This window comes from Martes martes (genome assembly GCF_963455335.1).
Source record: "Martes martes genome assembly, chromosome: 1".
NCBI lineage: Eukaryota > Metazoa > Chordata > Mammalia > Carnivora > Mustelidae > Martes > Martes martes.
The window spans coordinates 81395706-81420011 of NC_137888.1; the positions used below are offsets into that span (position 1 = coordinate 81395706).

General features: G+C 37.3%; 1 protein-coding gene across 1 annotated transcript in view; it reads right to left on the reverse strand.

The window, feature by feature from the left end:
* VEPH1 (ventricular zone expressed PH domain containing 1) overlaps nt 1–24306 on the reverse strand; it is a 228603-nt gene that overhangs the window by 35760 nt on the left and 168537 nt on the right. Inside the window, exons 10-11 of the mRNA XM_080818061.1 lie at nt 19679–19818; nt 16305–16439 (exon numbers count right to left, since the gene is read on the reverse strand). Of these exons, the coding sequence (XP_080674187.1) occupies nt 16305–16439; nt 19679–19818 (275 nt within the window). The remainder of the gene's footprint in view (nt 1–16304; nt 16440–19678; nt 19819–24306) is intronic.

A 24306-nucleotide genomic window follows, 5' to 3' on the forward strand; every position in this document is an offset into this window, starting at 1 on the left:
AAATTGTTACAAATCCCAAAAAGAGAAAACTAAACAGGTGATTTCATCACAGCCACAAAATTTATGAAGCAGTGGTTTTATAGTTGCTGTTTATGGGGCACTCACTCTGTGCCAGCTGCTCTTCTGGGTGTTTAACGAAATGCATCATCTCGTACTACCTTCCTAGCAACACCATTGGGCAGGTGGATCTGTTCCCAGTTTATAGATGAAGCAGTTAAGTTTCAGTGAGGTTAACCAACTTGCCCAGATTCCCAGAACGTGTTGGTGGTAGAGGTGTGACTCAAGCCAAGTCAATTGGATTCCAGTTGCTTTTTTTTTCTTTTTTTTTTTAATTTTTAATTTCTTTTCAGCGTAACAGTATTCATTGTTTTTTCACCACACCCAGTACTCCATGCAATCCGTGCCCTCCCTAATACCCACCACCTGGTTCCCCCAACATCCCACCCCCCGCCCCTTCAAAACCCTCAGGTTGGGATGCCTGGGTGGCTCAGTTGGTTAAGCAGCTGCCTTCGGCTCAGGTCATGATCCCAGCGTCCTGGGATTGAGTCCCACATCGGGCTCCTTGCTCCGCGGGGAGCCTGCTTCTCCCTCTGCCTCTGCCTACCACTCTGTCTGCCTGTGCCCGCTCGCTCTCTCTCTAACAAATAAGTAAATTAAAAAAACAAACAAACAAACAAACAAAAAAACCCTCAGGTTGTTTTTCAGAGTCCATAGTCTCTCATGGTTCACCTTCCCTTCCAATTTCCCTCAACTCCCATCTCCTCTCCATCTACCCTTGTCCTCCATATTATTTGTTAGGCTCCACAAATAAGTGAAACCATATGATACTTGACTCTCTCTGCTTGACTTATTTCACTCAGCATAATCTCTTCCAGTCCCGTCCATGTTGCTACAAAAGTTGGATATTCATCCTTTCTGATGGAGGCATAATACTCCATAGTGTATATGGACCACATCTTCCTTATCCATTCGTCCGTTAAAGGGCATCTTGGTTCTTTCCACAGCTTGGCGACTGTGGCCATTGCTGCTATAAACATTGGGGTACAGATGGCCCTTCTTTTCACTACATCTGTATCTTTGGGGTAAATACCCAGTAGTGCAATTGCAGGGTCATAGGGAAGCTCTATTTTTAATTTCTTGAGGAATCTCCACACTGTTCTTCAAAGTGGCTGCACCAACTTGCATTCCCACCAACAGTGTAAGAGGGTTCCCCTTTCTCCACATCCTCTCCAACACATGTTGTTTCCTGTCTTGCTAATTTTGGCCATTCTAACTGGTGTAAGGTGGTATCTCAATGTGGTTTTAATTTGAATCTCCCTGATGGCTAGTGATGATGAACATTTTTTCATGTGTCTGATAGCCATTTGTATGTCTTCATTGGAGAAGTGTCTGTTCATATCTTCTGCCCATTTTTTAAAATGATTATCTGTTTTGTGTGTGTTGAGTTTGAAGGGTTCTTTATAGATCCTGGATATCAACCTCTTGTCTGTACTGTCATTTGCAAATATCTTCTCCCATTCCGTGGGTTGCCTCTTTGTTTTGTTGACTGTTTCCTTCTCTGTGCAGAAGCTTTTGATCTTGCTGAAGTCCCAAAAGTTCATTTTTGCTTTTGTTTCCATCGCCTTTGGAGACATATCTTGAAAGAAGTTGCTGTAGCTGATATCAAAGAGGTTACTGCCTATGTTCTCCTCTAGGATTCTGATGGATTCCTTTGAAAAACCCAGAATACACCAGCTGTCTCTACACCTTAGAGAACTGGAGAATCAACAACAAATCAAACCAACTCCACACGTAAGAAGGGAAATAATGAAGATTAGAGCAGAGATCAATGAGGTAGAAACCAGAGATACAGTAGAACATATCAATGAAACTAGAAGCTGGTTTTTTGAAAGAATCAATAAGATCGATAAACCACTGGCCACACTAATCCAAAAGAAAAGAGAGAAAGCCCAAATTAATAAAATTATGAATGAAAAGGGAGAGATCACAACTAACACCAAGGAAGTAGAAACAATCATCAGAAGTTATTATCAACAGTCATATGCCAATAAGCTAAGCAACCTAGACGAAATGGATGCATTCCTGGAAAACTATAAACTCCCAAAATTGAACCAGGAAGAAATTGACAACCTGAATAGACCGATATCTAGTAACGAGATTGAAGCAGTGATCAAAAGCCTCCCAAAAAACAAGAGTCCAGGTCCTGACAGATTCCCTGGGGAAGTCTATCAAACTTTCAAAGAAGAACTAACACGTATTCTCCTGAAGCTGTTTCAAAAAATTGAAGCAGAAGGAAAACTTCCAGACTCTTTTTATGAAGCCAGCATTACCCTGATCCCCAAACCAGGCAAAGACCCTACCAAAAAGGAGAATTTCAGACCAATATCACTGATGAATATGGATGCTAAGATTCTCAACAAGATCCTAGCAAACAGGATCCAACAGCACATTAAAAAGATTATCCACCATGACCAGGTGGGATTCATCCCTGGGTTACAAGGATGGTTCAACATTCGCAAATCAATCAACGTGATAGAACAAATCAATAAGAGAAGAGAGAAGAACCACATGGTCCTCTCAATTGATGCAGAAAAAGCATTTGACAAAATCCAGCATCCGTTCCTGATTAAAACGTTTCAAAGTATAGGGATAGAGGGAACATTCCTGAACTTCATCAAATCTATCTATGAAAGACCCACAGCAAATATCATCCTCAATGGGAAAAAGCTTGCAGCCTTCCCATTGAGATCAGGAACACGACAAGGATGCCCACTCTCACCACTCTTGTTCAACATAGTATTAGAAGTCCTAGCAACAGCAATCAGACAACAAAGAGAAGTAAAAGGTATCCAAATTGGCAAGGAAGAAGTCAAACTCTCTCTCTTCGCAGATGACATGATTCATTATATGGAAAACCCGAAAGACTCCACCCCCAAACTTCTAGAACTCATACAGCAATTCAGTAACGTGGCAGGATACAAAGTCAATGTACAGAAATCAGTGGCTTTCTTATACACTAACAATGAAATAGAAAGGGAAATTAGAGAATCAATTCCATTTACTATAGCACCAAGAACCATAAGATACCTGGAAATAAACCTAACCAAAGAGGTAAAGGATCTGTACTCGAGAAACTACAGAACACTCATGAAAGAAATTGAAGAAGACACAAAAAGATGGAAGATCATTCCATGCTCTTGGATCGGAAGAATAAACATTGTCAAAATGTCTATACTGCCTAGAGCAATCTATACTTTTAATGCCATTCCGATCAAAATTCCACCGGTATTTTTCAAAGAGCTGGAGCAAATAATCCTAAAATTTGTATGGAATCAGAAGAGACCCCGAATCGCTAAGGAAATGTTGAAAAACAAAAATAAAACTGGCGGCATCACGTTACCTGATTTCAAGCTTTACTACAAAGCTGTGATCACCAAGACAGCATGGTACTGACATAAAAACAGACACATAGACCAGTGGAACAGAGTAGAGAGCCCAGATATGGACCCTCAACTCTATGGTCAAATAATCTTCGACAAAACAGGAAAAAATATCCAGTGGAAAAAAAACAGTCTCTTCAATAAATGGTGCTGGGAAAACTGGACAGCTATATGTAGAAGAATGAAACTCGACCATTCTCTTACACCATACACAAAGATAAACTCGAAATGGATAAAAGGATTCCAGTTGCTTTTGACTTTCTTTCACTATTTCCGTAAGACTGGTCCCTGGGAGATCTTGTGTTGGAGTTGCAGGCCCACTGCCACCCCCCCCCCCCCAGATTGCCATTTACAAAATCCACAGAGGTCCCAGGAATTTGCATTTAAACAAGGTCTCCTGGGACTCTCACTTATGCTAAGATCTGGGATCTACTCTGCAGCCCTCTGACTCAGGTGTTCTAATGTTTCCCATCAGGGCTGGTGGAAGATCATGAAAAAAGGGGCTTACACTCAGCATGAACAGTTTGGGTTGGCTACAAGGGCGACTACAGAAGGAATTATCAAAGCCTGGAGTGAGGCACTAAATGATTCTGTTGGCTGTAGTTAGCAAAAGAATTTTTAAAAAGGCCCCTTCCCCTCGGAATGGTCTTCAATAAGAACCCCAAATCGTAGTGAAGATAGTAGAACAATACAATAATGTATTGAATATAAGTAGACTTTAGAAAATATTTGCATACTGAATTGAAAAAAAAATAAAGGTTACTTCATAATCCCTAAAGGAAAGAGGGTAATTTGGTAATGTGTCCCCAGAGATCTAATCTACATGCAACATACAGGATCTTAAAGAAAAAGGCAAGTAGTGACACTGACTGTTCTCTTTCTTGATTTATTTAGTTGAGATATCTAAATTGCTATGATTTTTTAGATTAAAAAAATCAGAATCTATATTTTGAAATGAGTGTTAAACTTGGATGTCTACTCACACTTCAGTGACACGGTCCCTGCTCAAACTGTTTTTAAAAAAGTCTCTTCCAGAACTGTTCTGTAGAGTATATACATTAGGCACGTGCAAAAAAAGTTTCATTACTTGAGTAAAATCCAGCTTTTAACTATTATTTGGTTTGAGTCATCTCCTTTTATAATAGATCTGGGCCTACATAAGTTTTTTGGCTGTTGTGAAAATCGATCTCACTCTCAAAAGATGAAACCTTGGTCATTCATTTTGTTGAAGGCGTCTTGCAGAGGAAGCATAATAAAATGATACTAGTTACACTTGACTGAGCTCTTAACCATGGGTCAGTTGCTGGTCCAAGGATTTTACATGTATTATGTGTTCTAAATCCCCCAACATGCTTGCCAAGTGTTTCCTGCACTCTACAGGTAGAGAAGAGGAAGTATAGAGGACTTAAAGAACCAGTAAGTGCGGGTCAGCATTCAAACACGGAGCCTGGGCTTCTAACTATCATGCTTCCACTTCGCTTGAAATAAAGTGCTATTTATTATCATAGTTTAGTGCCCATGGTTTGTATGCATTCACACAATATCCTTGATAGCACTGAGGGGGAAAAGCATACTGTTTTACTCATGGGCTGATTAAGAACCCAAACCACTATTGGATTGCAATAGACATTTTGGAGGAACTATGTACCTCTGTTCCCCCAGGAATAGAGTTATTTTGTTAACTATTTGCTAAAGTTTTTTTTTTTTTTTTTAATTTCCTTGACTGATGCAGAACATCTGGCTGACTGTGAAGGAATGTTCTCTACAGTAGTAAAATTGACATGCTTCATTATAGGACAGTCTGGCTTGTGAAAAACGAAGGAAATACAATACATGTGATCAACCAGGTTTTAAACTAAACTGAGAAAGTATTCCTTCTGCCAATTTTAATTTCTTTAAAAAAAGTTTATGTACAACATAAGCATAATTAATATGTGTGGCTGGTAGTTAGGGAGATATTAATTAGTGTATATTAATTAGCCAAGTGTAAGGATAACAATTTTCTAGTTTTTAAATAGTGAATCAAACAGTCACTTAGGTTCATTGTGTTTGTAAAGTCATGTGTGATCACTTAGTATGAGTTGAGTGTATGGAATTGTTTAAATGAGGGGCCCTACAGATTATTATAATGTATAGCTGTTAAGGGGAAAAAAAAAAAGAATCTGAACGAAGGCAGAGGCAGTATTTAGGGAGGCAAAGTTGAGAATCTGGCTGGACTTCCAAACTCTCTGGTCCTAAGGCATCAATAAAAGTCCTGCTGATACAAGTCTCCAGAGGATGTGTCTGTTCTCAAGGACTCTTTTCACCTTGGAACCTGTCCTCTTATGTTAATCACGTTAATCCTGATGAACTATAAGGGGATTGTAGGTATCCGGACAGCACATAAACTATGATAAAAGTTCATCTTGTGCTGAAGCTAATACTCTCCCAGTGTTCCCTAGCATTGCAAGTCTCACACACATAGCAAGGTACACCCTTGGTCACAGTCATGGCCAGCCTCATCTTGCCTAGTGGCTACAGACTGTCTGCATTAGCTTAGGTCAGCACGTGATGAATGGGCTTGTGCCCTGGCTTCCAAGGTGAGTGGTAGAGCATGGGTTGGGGCTGAGAAGAGAAGCCGAGGGTTCTTGGGAAGAGAAGTTCAACATAAATCCATCCTCTTCTTCATTCAGAAAGTAACTTTTTTCTGGGATCTACAGACCATCTTTCTGTTTCTCAAATTTGGTTTCCTATGTTTTCTTTCCGTCTTTCAAGTATTTTCTTTTGGTCTACCCCTTGACCCTCTATCTTCTCAAACACAGATCTCCCCTACCTACCCTGAAATCTTTCACCATTTAATTACCACCCAACCAAAAGACAAAAGCTCCAGCTTGAATGAATTCTATTATAGCACTTAAACAGCTAATCACTACTGGAGAAAATCAAAATTCTGTTTTACTCTAAGTCTGTTATCTCAGATCCCAAATGGCTGTTTTTCATTGCCTTAAAGTCCTGCTGTATTTCTCTAGTAAGTTCATAGTTCATTTTTCTGAGAATTTCATTTTGGACTTTCTTTCCTCAAACCTCCTACATTCTATCCCTCCTCCCCCCATCATACTTTCAGATGATGGCCTCACCTCTTATTTCACTGAAAAAGATGAAAAGCCAAGAAACAGCACTCATTCATTTTTCCCCCAACAACTCTATGTCTTGATCTGGGTCTGTGTGCAATCACTTTTTCTCATCTGTTCACCATCCTCACCCTCTCTGTTGTGTCATCTCAACACTTGCAAACATACGCTGGGGGCTCCCATTCTAAAGCATGGCCATACTTCCTCCATGACGGAACCCATTCAGCACCAACCTTTGCACCAGATCTCTACAGATGCTGTCTCCTTGCTCATTCTCTCCTCATTCCTTTGGCTATTTCATTTTGAACCTCTCCTTTAAAACGTCACTAAAACTGCCTTTTCCAAGTTGCGCAGTCAGATGGGCACCCTTCTGTACTTTGCTGCCTTGGCGTGGCTGCGAAATCCCGTTCACCTCTGTTCTCTCCCTTTCTTGGACTCTCTTGAGATGGGTGACTTTCATACTTTCTGACTCCTTTTGTCTTCTGGCTGCTCTCCGGACTCACCTCTGTACTGGGTGCTTTGGCTCTCTAGACTATCTTCTCAGATTGCTTTAATCTTCGCCTGGTTTTCACCACCTCTGTGCCAAGAGTGCCCTTGTCTGTGGCCTAAACCACCAATAAGTCTACTAGACAATTACACTGGCACATCCCACAGGCATTTTAGATTCAAGATATTCAAAAGTCTCCCTCACCCTTACACTCTTTCAGTTAGCTTGCTATGTCCCTTTTACCTCCAAAATTTATATTGAATGCGTCATTCATTTCTATCCCTACCAGGACCATTCTAGCTCAAACTACTTTCCTCTCTCATCTGGGTGAGCAAAAGTCTTCATGGTCTCTCTGATTCTACTTTTGCCCCTTTCTGATCTAGTGTCTACATAGTGTGCTATGTGATCATTTCAGAATAGGCTTGGTAATAATGCCTGCTGCTCAAAACTCTTCAGTGACCTCCCATAGACTACAAGAAAATCTAAGCTCCTTGCCATGGCTTACAAGGCAGAGGTAAATTACCCCAGACCAACTCTCCTTTTAGTTCCCTGGGCTCTACCCTGATTCTTCTCCTTCTTGGAACACTGTGGAAGGGGAGAGGGTTCATTCCTGGGGTGGTATGGCCATCCCCAGTACTGGAGGAGGAGGACAATATTAGAACTCTTACTTTTGTTTACTTTTCATATCATCCTTTAAGATTTCTATTTTTGGGGGCGCCTGGGTGGCTCAGTGGGTTAAAGCCTCTGCCTTCGGCTCAGGTCATGATCCCAGGGTCCTGGGATCGAGCCCCACATCGGGCTCTCTGCTCCGTGGAGAGCCTGCTTCCTCCCCTCTCTCCCTGCCTGCCTCTCTTGCCTACTTGTAATCTGTCTGTCAAATAAATAAATAAAATCTTTAAAAAAAAAGATTTCTATTTTTGAATATTTTCATAATAAAAATGATGAGTATAATAATATGTGTGTATTATTTATAAGTAAATAAATATAAACATGGAGGGTGCTTGCTCAAATTTTTTTTCTGATGGGATGTATTATTTAAATTTAAAGGAGAATGCTCTAATGCACCAAGGTTTTGCCTTTCTCTTCTCATTCTTCTTTTTTTTAAATTATCTGTTATTTTTGTTTTTGTTATATGGTTTCGAGGCCTTTGTGCAAATTATTCTCTTTGCCAGGAAAACTCACCTGACACTAGGTCAGAGAAGACACTGACCACCCAACAAACTCTGCTGTTCTTCATCACTTCCTCCAAACCTTTTATTTTTTTACAGTATCTTTCAGTGGGGCATTGTGCCTTTCTTTACTTGCAGATTGCTTGTCTCCTTAGGGCAGACCATGATTATTAATGTCTGGCCTCTGCACAGAGCTTGGCATAAAGCAGGCATTTGCCAGAAGTATTTGTAACTTAATGAATGAACTTAGGGTTCCATTCGCCAGGACTTCACTGTGATTTTGTTGTTGTTGTTTCTTCCATGTTACTGCTCATGTCATCCTCCTTATATGAAGCCCTGTTCCTCTTTCATTTAAAAGCCCAGACTCTATTTTAATATCTAACCTCCTTCCAGCCAGCTCTCTCCCCGTCAGGCGTGTCCCAGACATTTGCATCTGCATCTACAGTCCACCCTCAATCTGCCCTCTCAACCTCCTTGTCTTCGGCTTCCTATTATGAATGATATTCTCCTGGAGTTTACCTCTGAATCACTAGATTTTATTCAGACCTGCTTTTCATTCTTGACCTCACCTTTGCTTCTTAGATAATGCCGATCAGATTTTCCTGGTTCTCGGTTTACAGCCTAAAAGTCCCTACCCTAATCTAGGCTTTTGAAATCAACAAACCCGATTCCTGTTTATCCCATTCTCACCTAGCTTGCTCTGAAAGGGAGGGCTCAAAAAAACTAATGTCTCTCCAACACCGGGATTCACCCTGCTCCCCTGGAGGCTGACCTACATCTCTTGTCACTTACACCGCACATGCAGACTTAAATTTCTCTTAAGAATGTGGATAGTTACAGCTTATATAAAATAGACCCACTCCTTACTTATGCATTTATTTCCTCGAGCACGATATTAACACTGCAACTCAACACATTACATCTAAGTCTCTGGGAGCATCAGAAGGTCTCCTTTTTGTTATACCCAGAGCTGGTGCTTCACTTTTATTTATGCTTTGACACTACAGCCAATTATCCTGGGAACTGTCAAGTGTGTTTGTAACAGTGTGGACTGAAAACAAACCTCCAAATGTTAGCCAGATGGGGCATATTTTATTTCAGCAGTAAATTAAATTTTTTCTTTTTTGTCTCCATAATGGGCAGTTTTGAGACCTCATTTCTATGGCATATGGAACTTCTCCATGCTTTGGGAACTGGAACATGTGTGTCAATAAAGATTTCTCTCTCAAATTCCAGTCCTTTAGCAATCCCTGATCAACTTTGTCAACTGTCTTCCTCTGACAATCAGAGCGCCATTCCCTTTAAAGGGCTGGGCCACACATGCACTGGAATGAAATTATTAATGTTATCTCTAGTTGCTCCCAGAGGCCATCTTTCTCATTTCCTAAGTAAATTAATGGATTTTCTGCCCTTTTTCTAAAATCTTCATTTTATAATGGAAATCGATGAACTTAAAATGGATTTTTCTTTAAGTAAACTGCTCATTTACATTTACTTACATAACGCAATGTAACTAAAATAGTACATCTGTAATATCTGTTATTCCTTGATTATAAAAGAAACCATACTTCTAACATAAAATTTCAAAAATGCTAATTCCACCAACCAGAGCTAACTATTGCTAATATTTTTGTGTATTTCTTTTTAGTTGTTTTAATGGAATCCTCCAAATAATCCTCTTTATATAAATAATTTTGTATCTTGCAATGTGGCATTTGACGTAGCATTGTTTCATGTCACTAAACATTTCTTATAAACATGATTTTGCATGTTTTCTTAATATTCTTCCATATGATGGAAAGTATATATGTGTACACTTTCATTCTCCTGTCTTGAGACATTTAGGCTAGTTATAAATAACTCCATAATATTTTTTGGTGTGCACATCTTAAGTTTTGTACACATTTCAGGTTATTTCTTTAGAATAGATTCCTAGAAATGGAATCACTGTGTTAAAGGATATGAACATTTTTAAGACTCTTGACCTGCATTGCTAAATTGTTTTTTAAAAGTGTTGAAATTTACACTCCAACTAAAAATGTGTGTGTCTAAACTCCCTTGCTGTAGCCAGAACTGATCATTATCCTTCAAAAAATGGATTAAAAGGGTAATGTTAATGTTATTTTAAATTTAATTTTTATATCTTTGACTATTAATGAAGCAGAATACTTTTTCTGAACTCAGTCACCTTTGAGTTATTTGCTCATGTCCTTGACTCATTAATTATTGACTTGCATGAACTTAGGGTATCTTAAGGATATTAATTTTTGCTTTCATAATTATTACACATATTTTCATTTTAAGTTATTGTGTATGACAGGCTCTATTTTCTATAAGCCTTATATTTTTATGTAGTCAAATCTATCAACACTCTACTCTTAGACATTACTTATGGGGCTAATTCATTTTTTTGAAAGAAAGAAAAGAATACACAAAGGATAATGTGACAAATTACCTATGTGCTCGCCATATTAATAAATACTGGTATTTTGCTTCTGATTTTTTAAAAAGATTTATTTATTTATTTTGGAGAGAAAGAGAGAGCACAGTGTAGGACAGAGGGAAAAGGAGAGAATCTCAGGCAGACTCCACACTGAGCACTGAGTCTGATGGGCTTGATTGCACCTTCCTGAGATCACTACCTGAGCTGAAACCAGGAGTAGGATGCTTAATTGACTATGCCATGAAGACGCCCCTGATTATGATTTTTTTTTTTTTAGATTTTATTTATTTATTTGACAGAGATCACAAGTAGGCGGAGAAGCAGGCAGAGAGAGAGTAGGAAGCAGGCTCCCCACCGAGCAGAGAGTCCGATGCAGGACTCTATCCCAGGACCCTGATATCATGACCTGAGCCGAAGGCAGAGGCTTAACCCACTGAGCCACCCAGGCACCCCCTGATTCTGATTTTTTTAAAAACAAAATTACAGATGAAATTGGGATCTCCTTAATTCCCTTTCCAGTAATATTTCCCTCTCATCTTTACACACATCTTTGTTATCCAGAAGCAAGCCTATCAGGAATTTTGGTGTGATTCCAAATATGGTATTGTATTTTTACCACAGGTATGTACCCATAAGCATTCATAATGCTGCTTAGAGTATTATAAAAATAGATCTAAGTTACCATATTCTGTTATACTTTTGCAATTTGCTTATTAAAACTTAATATCCTGTTTTCAAGACCAACTCCATGTTATTACATATAGGTCTAATTAATTCACTTTCACTGACTATGGCATGATTATACCACAACAGTTTCTTCATTTCTCTACTCATGACCATTTGCATTGCTCCTGATGTTTTGGCGCAAATAATATTCAGTTGACATCTGTACTTGTCCCCTGGTGCAGGTATGTGAGAGTTTCACCCAGAAACAGAATTGCAAGATAATAGGGTACAGGGGTTTATCATATCACCAGCTATTGCCAGATGGTTCCTTTAAAAAGATTACAAAGAAAAATTTGTCTTAAACTTTGTCTAGGACAGAAGACTTTTGTATCTTATAATACAAAACCTCTTTATGGTAAAAAAGAAAACAAGTATTTATGATAAAATGCCTAAGCATTTTTCTGATAAACTAAGAGGAATTAAGATTCTGGAAAGCTAGCTACTCACCCACCTGAATTGTCAGCTAGCAGTCATTTATGAATCTAATTAATGATTATATATAGCTTTTCTTAATTACTTTTTTCTTTTTTGAGTAGGTTAATCTTTTATATTATCTATAGTATACAAACATTCTCATTTTTTCCACATCTTTGCCAAGACTTGTATTGTCACAATTTTTTATCCTTACCAGTCTGATCATTGTAAAAAGGCATATCATTTTTAAGTATTTAAATCACTTATTTCACTGATTTTTAGTGAGACTAAACACCTTTTCTTACATTTATTGACCATTTGAGTTTCCCGTTCAGTGAATTTTCTGTTCACATTCTTTGCCCAGTTTTGTCTTGGGTTGTTTGTCTCTTGCTTGTTGATGTAGGAAATTTTTGTGTTACTTATACATATTTCACCTTATGCTTGTCTTCAACTTTGTTAGAGTGTATTTTGCAATACAAAAATTGAAACATTTATTTAGTTAAAAATTATTTTTTTCAGGATTTCTGCTAATGACCATTTGCATTGCTCCTGATGTATCTGAAGAAATTCTTTCTTATCCTGAGGTCATAAAGATAGCTTCTCATATTTTCTTCTAATTATAAGGTTTCATTGATTACATGCAGACCTTTAATCTACCCAGAGTTATGTTATCTATATAGTGTCTTTGTTATTCTTGGAAGAAAGGGAGAGAAATGCTGGCCAGAAATCAGAATATTAGCTAAACTTTACTGAGAAGTCACAATGGCAGCCACTGTTCTGAGAACTATGTATGAACTTATTCAATCCTCAAACAGCTCTATGAGGTAGTAGCAGATATTATATCTGCTACTACATATATAATATATATACATATATTATACATATAGATAAAGAAACTGAAGCTCAGAGCCAAAGGCTTCAGAACTGGAAAGTGGCACAGTCCGATTTTAAACCCAGGAAGTCTGGCTTCAGAGCCATGCTCACCTACTCCCGTAGGCATAGGAGTCAAGATAGGTTATCCTATTGTAATACCAAAACCATAGTTTTTAACAAAACAAAAGATTGCCTCTTCTTTATGGGAAGTTTGTAGTGGGTCTGGGTGGCTCTCCAGAGCAGCAGTCCCCCATGTTGTGCCTCAGAATTCTGTGCCCATTCGCTGGCAACCTAATATCAACATTTGCTTCAATAGTCACTATGGTAGGTGAAGAGAGGGGACATGGAGAATCACATACTTGTTTCTAATAGCTTCTGTCTGGAGGGACACGTAGCCCTTCTCCTATTTCATTGGTTGAAGCAAGTCACATGGCCAAGCCTTACTTCAGGAGGCAGGGAAATGTCATCTTCTTATGTGCCCAGAGTAGAGAGGAACCAGACATATTGTGGTGTCATTGACCAGCCATGTGACTTCCAAGAGGTCCCTTTGCTTCTAATTTTAATATCTGAACAATGACAGGATTCACTCATTTATTCAGTTGGTACCCATTATTTATTGGGTACCACCGTGTGGCCTGCAAATGCAATGATAAACAGGGTGCAACTTCTGTCCTCAAGTGGGTGGCAATTTAATAGCTATCTTAATGTTGATGTTTAGTTCTAAAATTCCAGGATTCCGTTAAAAAGCAATTGCAATAACAAACCTTCTAGAGCATTACATGCTAGAGACTCAGGCATTTTCTTAAGTTTCTTCCTTTTTGGTGTATGTGAATCCCCTTGGCTGCAGCATTAACTCATTTCTAGCAACAGATACACACATGTACATCACTTTCAAATTCCTGGTGTATGTACCTAGTGATGCATGTGGGGGAAATAAAGCAGACTTTGGACTATTTTCACAGCTATTCTGAATTCAGTGGGCAGAACACTTCATTAAAAAAAAAAAGAAGAAGAAGAAGAAAATCAATTTGATTGAGAAATACCTGGAGAGATAACTTTGCTACATAATGTACATTCCAGATATCAGAGTGTTTTCTTTTTATTACCTATGAATAAATAAAATTACAAAACTAAAGATTTCAAAACCATTTTGATTTGCAGTTAATTTTTCCCTGGAGGAATGTTTATTGATATAAAATGGAAGAAATATGAAGAAGCATATTTGTGAGCATGCACAAAACTCGTTTGCCAATTTAAGAAAAAAATCTCTCAGGACTTGAAGCAGCCTGCCAAGTGTTAATCTACTAGTTGCCTGCAGTTAAAATACAGTTCACATGAAAAATTTATAAGAAGTTGAGGCATTGTCTTTAATTATGATGCCACAGTTTAAAATTTGAATGAAATATGCAAAAAAAAATCCATTCTACTTTACATTGATCTGATTATGGCATTTCCTTTATTCTTACTACAGCAAGTCTAATTCTTAAACCAAAGCCAAAAAATAGTGATGCAATAGTTGGACATATTAAATAAATTTCTGCAATAGTTGGACCATTCTAAATAAATGTCTGATAATCACACCCATTTGTCATTCTTTTTACAATCCTTTCACACTTAAGAGGTATTGAGTCATTTCACAATATAACAGGTTTTGATTAATCTGCTACTTATCTGTACTTTGAATTTATTTAATATTGGTGGGCTTGTTCCCCTTCTAATAGTAAAACAAAGACAGAGACCATGATCCTATACTCTCAGAACCTCTGATTTTCCCAGTAAGCATCCAATACCTATTATTGGGCTTTCTTGATGGCAAATTAAGAGTAATCAGAATCTTTGAATATGTGAAGGGCTTACAGCAGCTCATTATATTTACTAAGGAGATATCAATAACCATTCTCTATTCTCATTGTACATGTTCTCCCTGAGTGATCCGATAATTGCCATGACATCAAGTGTTACCTTATGACTTCTAAATCCAGGTCTCCAATAATGGCTTTCTTCCTGAAGTCCACACAGGCATTTCAGCTACCATCACTACCTGGTTAGCTACACAGATAACTCAGACTCCAAATACATAAATGAGAATGCCTTCTTCCTCCACCTCAGCTCCCCTTGTGGTCTGTTTTTCAGAAGCATGCCCTCATCCACGCAGCCCTTTGATGCACCTGGAGTTATCCTTAGTTCTTCCATTTTCTTTATCAAGAACCAAGTCTTGTGGGTTCTACTTCTTTAATAGCTCTTGAATCCATCCTCTCCCTACAACTTCCAACTTTAGTTCAGACCTTCATCTCCTACCTGGTTCTAGTAATAGCTTCCTAAGCAGCCTTCCTATCTCCAGCCAGGTTTACTTGATTGTTTTGTCCATACCCAGGCCTATGACTTTTCTCATACAAGTCTGCTCACGTCAGTGTAGATACACTTCCAGTTTCACTCTGTTTGGTGAATGGGTGCAATTCCATATTCTGGTCCTTTTCCAGTTTGGCCATCTGCTCAAGAGGTCTCACTTGTGTCCTGAGCGTGTTGCCGCTGTGTCCATACTCCTAAAATGCTATGTCTCAAGTCATACTTGCCTGTCTCAATAGAGCTCCTTCTCACCCTGACCATGCTCCCTCTCTTCTGCCCACCTTATTTTCTCTCTCTCTCTCTCTCTCTTTTTAATTACTTTGTGGCAATTGTAGAGGACGAGGGGATGAAGGGAAGTATGGGAAGGAAGAAATAAAAGGCACCAAAGAACTGGAGCCCAATTTCCTGATGCTCTTTCCCTTTCGATCCTAGAGTCCATGCTCTGCTTCTGTAAAAACGCTTTCTATTCCCTATCGTTTGTGTAGTTTTTGTGTGTCTCTGAGTGGGCTGTGTTATGTCAATCCATGAGCCTCAAACAGCACTGTTGAGAATCTGATCAAGCTACTCCATAGTATTGGTGCCTTGGAAATCCATTTTTTTTGGCCAAGTGGGCTGCAGGGGACTTAAACTGACACTAATCCCTTCGTTCCCACTCATGCCCTAGATGGCAGCCTGCATAGTCACAAGCAAACACACACTCTTGGTAGGACACTTCTAATGGCTCTTGTAATCAATAGTTTTCTCTGGTTCCGAGGGCCTTCTCCTGATGTGCCCTTTAGATGGACTCTGGCAACGCTTACAGGAAACTGCTCTTTTTAGTTTGAATTGACTGCTCTGGCCTTTGCCTGGGAACTTCCCAAAGCCCTCCACTCACAACTGCAATAAATGCATGTGTCCCAGGTCCTGCCTCTCTCTCTGCCTGCACCTTAATTTGACCTCCCCCTGTGACCCCTAGAGGTGTGCTGTGTACTTCCTCCAGGACCAGTGAGTAATAAATTTCTCTATTTCAATTTCCCTTGTGGAATTTTGTTGAACTGGAACTCACCATCTGGCACCCTGTGTTCCATTTAACAAAAGTTAATTTAACAGTCATAACAGGCAATGACCCTATCTACCAATATCACTCTGTCCTTTCAATGATTACCACATGGAAATCATTACTTAATTAGTGTTTTTTGATAATGATGCAAAAAGGTACAGGAAAGAGGAAAAAAATTGAACTGTTAAGAAAAAGGCAAACTGTTTCTAGATAATCTTGAATATTAGTTTATGATGTCCAAGGAAACAAACACTTACCTTCTGTTGTGGAAATGTGGACTCCATCATGGCTGTTTCAAAGCTGTGAGCACCTTCTGCCTGGGTCTTCTCCCACAGGGCTCTGAGAAATTGTACAGAATGACTCTGTATAGACAGGGGCTCAGGAAACAGACTCTGAAAGGGCATTAATGAGAAAATCATAACATTATCTCCTGTCCTAACAATATTGTTTGATCAACTACAACGTACTATTTGGGTTGAAATTCAACATGGTTTAAATTTAAGCAAAATAGCAAAAAAAAAAAAAATCTATCTTTAAGATCATACATATATATTTTAGGTTTTTCATTTTTTTAAAGATTTTATTTATTTATTTGATAGCAAGAGAGGGAACACAAGCAGGGGGAGTGGGAGAGAGAGAAGCAGGCTTCCTGCTGAGCAGGAAGTCTGATGTGCAGCTAGATCTCAGGACCCTGGGATCATGACCTGAGCCAAAGGCAGATGCTTAAATGACTGAGCCACCCAGGAGCCCCTAGGCTTTTCATTTTTTATTAGAAAAGTAAAATTATGGAATAGGATTTCAAGCCAGTTGATATTGATCTCTAAATATGCCTAACCTTTGTCATGTAATGTTTACCTTGATCATTTCTCAGGCATGGTTACTTAATTGGAATATGGTTATAAATATTCATATTTATTTGTCCAAAGATCTCAGAATTACGGTATAAAATTAGACTAGAGTACAAATATCAAGTCTGTTTATACAGAGTAGATGATGAAGGCTAGAAATTAAATAACTAAGAGTTCACTAGGCAACAACCCAAATACGAATAGTATAAATGGATGGTGAGGAAACAAAAAGACTTTTTTTTTTTAAGATTTTATTTATTTATTTGTCAGAGAGAGAGAGAGAGAACGCATGAGCACAGGCAGACAGAGTGGCAGGCAGAGACAGAGAGAGAAGCAGGCTCCCTGCTGAGCAAGGAGCCTGATGTGGGACTCCATCCCAGGACGCTGGGATCATGACCTGAGCCGAAGGCAGCCGCTGAGCCACCCAGGCATCCCAACAAAAACAATTTTAATCTTAAGATGTATAAGAGGTAACTATTTCCAGAGCTAATACTCTAGTTTTGGATAAAAAGATTGTTCATGTAAAAATCACATTTATACATATTTCATTCAAGTCAATGACAATAAAATTTTCAAAGGAAGATTTAAATTGTGTTTATATATTTACTAATCAATCATGGATTTAATAGTCATTTAAACATTGTGACATGATATTTATAAAGTCAGAAGTATTTTAATTGGAAGGAATGATTTTATAAAAACATAGAACATAATATAGGGCATAAAATATAATTTACATACATATAATACCATACATTTTATCCTTTATGTGTGAGGTATGATAAAATAATAATACTGGCTTACAAAATTTAATTTTTTGTGTCAATGACTGTCCAAGCATTAGTTTATCAGAATTTAGGTGGTCTGTGTGTCTAAAGTATCTATTTAGTAAATGAAAATTAATAACTTTCTTCCAGAAAAACCTAATTATTATCATCATCAAGATAAACTATTTCCTATGCTGAGTGGGGAAATGTGGAGGATCTTAGACCCCAAGTAAGTGGTCCACAGATCAAAAAAGGCTAAGAGCCATAACAGATAAATTGATTATACCACCCATAATGAGGACACAACTGGGAAATTCTTGATTATTATCAGAAAATTATACAGCATGTGATTTTTCACTTAAAGAAGAACAGGACCTGATTCAACGAATCACCATTCCAAAGAGGACCAGTTAGACTGGAATCTGTGAATTTAAGAATTCCATGAATGTGTTAAATTGACAAAGAAAGGCAAAGAGTCTGACCCAGCATATAAGGCTGGAACTGGGTTTGTAATGATCAAGTCAAAGATTTTGATTTTTCTTGACCCCAAAGTCAGGATTCTCCCAGACTGCACAATATCAAGGTTGTAGAAAAAGAAAGGAAACATTGTAAAATGAACAAAGAAGAAAAGCATCATAAACAGATGCTTTCGGGTGATTTTGTTAAAGAGAAAAACAAAGCATCAGACTTAGTCAATAAAATAAGACTGAAGGGACAAAAGTAAATCAAGTTTTTTGGTTTATTTTCAGAAAACTGACAAGTAAAGAACAAAGCTAATGATGAAACCAAATACAAACTCACTAATGGAAACTATTTGAAAAACATAAGCAAAGCAGAAGAAAAATAAGGTCATTTCAAGAAAAGGAAAAACAAAATCAATTCTGGTTTTTATACTACATACAATTTGATTCACATCAAAATGTAAGTTGTTCTCTATGAGATATTATTAAGTGTTCTTATTATAAAGTGTTCTTAAGTGTTCTTGCTATAGGAAAAGATGGTTTTCCTAAGGCATATCTAAGCAGTCTCTTTTCTTTCTTAATTACTATAGTTCCATTTTATGATTATGATCTATTCAACATTAAAATTCATCTTTTTAAATAAGCTTACCTTTTCTTTATAAGGAATGTGGTTGGTAGGGGTTCTTATAGAAATATTTTATTAATAGAAACAAACTATACTATCACTTGACCTAATTTTTACCTGTTTTACAACATTCATATTCCGTTTTTCTGCCTCAACTCTCTCTGCTTCTGCCTGAAACCCCCCATTTCATTTTTTAACACACGTGCTACTAGGAAAAGACCACTGAATCAGGGGCAGGTGGCCTGCAGTCTTCATTTAATTTTCTTATCTGTAAAAATGATGGCTGATACTCCTTCTACTACTAACATTTTATAATCTATATTCAACTTTTATGTGAAAGTTAATGTATTCAAGATAAGTATTTCCAAATATTCAAGGATCTCCTCCGATGCTAAAAGCTTTGCATCAAGTTATTCATTAAATTGGAAGTTTCTCTTTATGTAACTTTACCTATATACATAAATCCCATGGAAAAAAAGGACATTCCAGTATCTTAATGATGTCAAAAAGGATATGTTGACACTAAAATTAATTGGAGATCGGAAGGCTATAGAGAAATAGAGACAAACACTACATGAGGAAAGCTATTCCTCCAAATAAGCTGTTTTTGTTGTCATTTAAAAAAAAATTTCTTTCTTTCTTTCTTTCTTTCTTTTTCTTTTTAAAGAGAAGAACATGCTCCTCTTTTTTAAAGCTAAGAACATTCAAGATATTACTAGGTTTGGCCTCCTTAATACTAATCCAAATTCTTTCATAAAGAAACTACCCTAAAATATAAAAAAACCATGTTAAAAATTATTAGTGAAATGTGTATGCATTGCTGTTATTTACGTATGAACTCTAATCAAAGGATAATCCGGTAAAAATGATTATAAACTCATACTCCACTAACTCACTAAGGAGCCATGACAAACATATATATATACACACCTGCTGAAAGAGAAACATGATCTGGATCCATGGCTGAGGTTCTTGGCTGATGAGTATAAAACTGGATTTACTGTAGAGGCAGTAATGACCCTTCAGGGAGCAGGTGAAGAACAACTTTGCTACACAACTTCTGACGGAATCTAGAAATGAATAAACATAGCATTACCCATAGATTCTTCTAGAGTTGTACTTTATACTTCAATATAGAAACACCTTTAGAAATACTTTCTTCAGTTTCAGTCTGCAAGCGAGTAACTCCGAACGACCGCGTATTTGGGTTCCATTTCATGGAATGTAGATTTAACTAAAGAGGTCTCCAACAAGTTATATTTTTTCTATCCACCTTTCCCTTGTTCTCATTAATAAAGCATCAGGAATCTCCAAACAACTCACCTGGAAGAAAGAAAACCTGTCACCAATAAAAAGGGAGAAGAGTGTTATTACTATCTGATTGGGCACTTTGAAATGATAATGTGGGAAGGATAAGCAAATGCATAGAGGAAACCCAGGCATTTTCTGGGCAGTGGATAGTATGCCATGAGCCAGTAACATTGTTCTCTTGGTTGTGCAGGGGCCACAAAGATAGCCTCCAGAATAACTCTGCCAGTGGTGTGGCTTCCTGTGAACTAGCCTGGTGTGGTTTGAAAGTTTATCTTATATGTTGAAGAAGTTCAGTAGGGAAATAATGAGATCATTTTTTAGGGATAAGGAGCCAGGGAGGGTGGTGGTGGTGGTGGTGGTGGCATGGAGCAGAAGTGGCAAGAAGCCACAACTAGGAGGAGACATTTAATTTTTATACCCTACAGGATGGGCGTTATTGTTTCTATTTTAAAGATGAGGAAACTTACTGCATTAGTGGATCAGCTTAGTGATCCACTAAGGAAATTTACTGCATTAGTGGATCACTTAGTGAACCACTGTGAATGCCTTGGACAGAGGAGTGATGCTCAGGGATGCAGAAAAACTGTGGCAGAGCCAGGATTTGAACTCAGCTGAGCTGATGCCACATTAAGATGCTTTAGGCTCTAGCATACTGGGAATTTTTAGATCTGTCATATTGATAATGCATGAGGTATTTATTCTTTAAAAATTAAGCTGATATTTTAAATGAAATATTTTGAGAATTAATGGATTTTAGTATGCACTACTTTTAAAAATGGAAATATGGGTTACAGTTTATTAATAAAGTTGATGGGGACCTTAATTAAGTAGCAGTCAGTCCCCACCTAAGAGGGTGCCTGGGGTTCCCTAGAGAATTGGGGAGGCCTATCTGTGCACTATAAGGACTGAGATGTGAGGAGTAACAGGCTTTTCAGGAAGAGCTTAGAAAAATTAAGGAAGAGTGACCAATGACATATTAAGGAAGAGGACAAGGCATTAGAAATGAAATAAAGTCACCTGTCAATTTAGAAATATATACAGAAATCTTAACAATTAACAACTTTCTGTCATTCTGAAACACTGGTATGGAAGAGGATATTTTTGTGAAGTTAATTGTTTTGGGGAATTAAAAAAAATTGGGTTGAGCGTTCAATATCCTTGTATAAAATCAGAAATCATTTCTGTATTCTGTGGGTGAATGAATTATGAGATATAAAAAGTGACTGAAGTTTCAGTGGAAAAGACCAAGAGGCACTCCATTGAGAAAGAGCTCAATGTGTAGAATTGAGCATAATATTGGCTTAAAATTGCCCTATCAGAAATTATTTGATATGGTAGCTAAAATATTTTTTTGGTACAGATGTTCTGGAAAATTGGATTTAAATTAATCACTACTAGAGAAACAGGAAACCAAGTAGTCCACAAAAACACACACAAAAATGGTATTTGAAATAAAGCTAGCTGTGATGTATATGCTGAGACAGCAAGCAGTATGTTTTGCTTTTATTTTTTTATTTTTTTTTAATTTTTTTATGTTCTGCTTTAATAGAAGGGTTCAAAAGAGAACAAGTTCTTTTCTAAAAACCTACGCAGTAGCTTGACAGTCACAAGCTGGACTTCAGGCCTCTACCATGAAAAAAGTTTTTGTATTTTCCCTTTCCCTAAATATTCTCACTGCTCATTCATGTTTTCTTCTGCAAATTAAAATTGGTTAGATATATTTTACTGACCTGGAGTCTACCAGTTTTCTATACACAAACTACAAGGGGTCCCAGATCATGCAAATTAGGCAAAGCAGTAGAAGATAGAGGTCTTTAACTTAGAAGCAAATATGCTGGCTATAAAAATAAGCTGGTTCTGAGATACCTTCTGTGGATGCTTTCTATAACCTGATCTGTAGCAATATTTTTTTCCTCAATTTTTTCAGAGCTTTCCTAACTTGGAAAAAATTCCCACAACATTAACACTTAATTGCTGTTTTTCTCTGCAATTTTCTCCCTCATGTTCACTCTGTGGTATTGAATGGTAGGCATGCAGTAAATGGTTGTTGGATGAATGAATGAATGTCAAACACTACGGGGAGAGCAAGAAGGGTCAGGATGTTGACCCTGCTCTTAAGAAGCTTACAGCCAAATGGGAAAGACATCTTTAAACAAAACATAAATTGTTTTAAGTCCATGGGGGTAATGGAGGGACACAAAATTCTGACTGCTCAGAGAAATGAGTAGCTATTTTATTTGGAGAACAAGGGGAATCTTCATGGAAGAGGAAATATTTGAGGTCACTTTGAAAGATAACCATGATCTTGAACTTAGAAAAAGTTGGGAGGAGAAAAGCATTTTAAGCATATGGAACATCCAGAAAAAAAATCATATAAAGCATGAAGTTTAAGGTAATTCCAGGTGGTAAGTTTAGTGTATCTGGGTCATTATGATATTTTTTGCTTATACAATTATTGTCCAAAGGGTTATTTATTTTTACAGAGTACATCTTGGAGGTTATGCTTTGCTAAATATAGAATGCTTTGCATATACCATATCTGATTATTTCTTTCTTTTGGTAGATAACAGCCTATCTTTGTAAAAATCAAAGGATTTGTTGTGGTCTTTTTAAATAATGAAGTTAACATTAACATCAATAATTGTATAATATAATGTGTTATAATGTGTTGAAATATCCAAAATATATACATCACACACATGGGTAGATTTAAAGGTATGATACAAATTACAAGAATAGGTTCCAGCTCAAGATGGCAATATAAGAAAACCCTGAACTCACTGATAAGTAATACGCTTGATAAAGAACTTAAAGCAATGATCTCAAAAATACTAACTGGGCTGGAGAAAAGAATGGAAGAACTCAAGTGACAACTTCAATAAAAAGATAGAAAATATTAAAAAGAACCAATTGAGAGAGAGGTGTAGGAAACAAGAATTGAGAGAGAGGTGTAGGAAACTTATGTCAAGAAATAATAACTGAAAACTTCCTTAACTTAGGGAAGGAAATAGATATTTAAGTCCAAGAAGCACAGAGTTCCAAATGAGAGGAACTCAAGGAGGTCTACACCACAGCACATAATAATTAAAATGTCAAAGCTTAAAGATAAAAAAGGATCATATATAAGGAAAACCTCTAAGACTGTAAGATGATTTTTCAGCAGAAACCTTGCAAGTCAGAAAGAAGTGGCCTGATATATTGAAAGTGCTTAAAGTAAAAAACCTACAGCCAAGAATACTCTACCTGGCAAAGTTAACATTCAGGTTTGAAGGTGAAATAAAGAGTTTCACAGACAAACAAAAAATAAAGGCATTTATCACCACTGAATCAGCCTTACAAGAAATGTTAAGGGGATTTCGCTATTTGCAGATGACATGATACTACATAGAGAAAATCCTAAAGATTCCACCAAAAAAACTACTAGAAGTAATGTATAAATTCAATGAAGTGGCAGAATACAAAATTAGTACATAGAAATCAGTAGTGTTTCTATACAATAGCAATGAAACCACAGAAAGGAAAATTCAAAAAGTAACACCATTTATAATTGTTCCAAAAAGAATATAGTACCTAGGAATAAACTTAACTGAAGTGAAAGACCTCTGAAAACTGTAAAACTGTAAAACACTGATGAAAGAAACTGAAGATGACACAAACAAATGGAACTATATTCCATGCCCATGAACCTGTTTTGATATACTGTTATGAATGTCAGTCCATAGTTTATTCAGATTTCCTTAGTTTATTCTTAGTGTCCTTTTTCTGTTTCAGGATCCCATTTAAGATACTAGGTGACATTCATTCATTATGCCAACTTCAGGCTCTTCCTGGCTGTGGCAAGTTCTCAGACTTTCTTTGTTTTTGATGACATTGACTGTTTTGAGGAGCACTTTTGGTATGTATTTTATGGGATATCCCTCAGATAGCGTTTGCCTGTTTTTCTCTTATGATTAGACTGAGATTTTGAGTTTTGGGGAGGAAGACCACAGATATAAAGTGCTATTTTCATCATAACATGTCAAGAGTACCATTTGATCAGCATAACTTAATAAATATTGATGTTGACCTTAATCACCTGGCTGAGGTAGGTTTTACCAGGTTTCTCTACTTTAAAGTTACTCTTCTTTTATTCCACTTTCCACATTATACTCTTTGAAAGGAAGTCATTATGTGTAGAGTACACTTAAGGAATGGGGAGTCACCTCCACCTCCTTGTGGGGAGAAGAGCTACATAAATTATGTAAGAT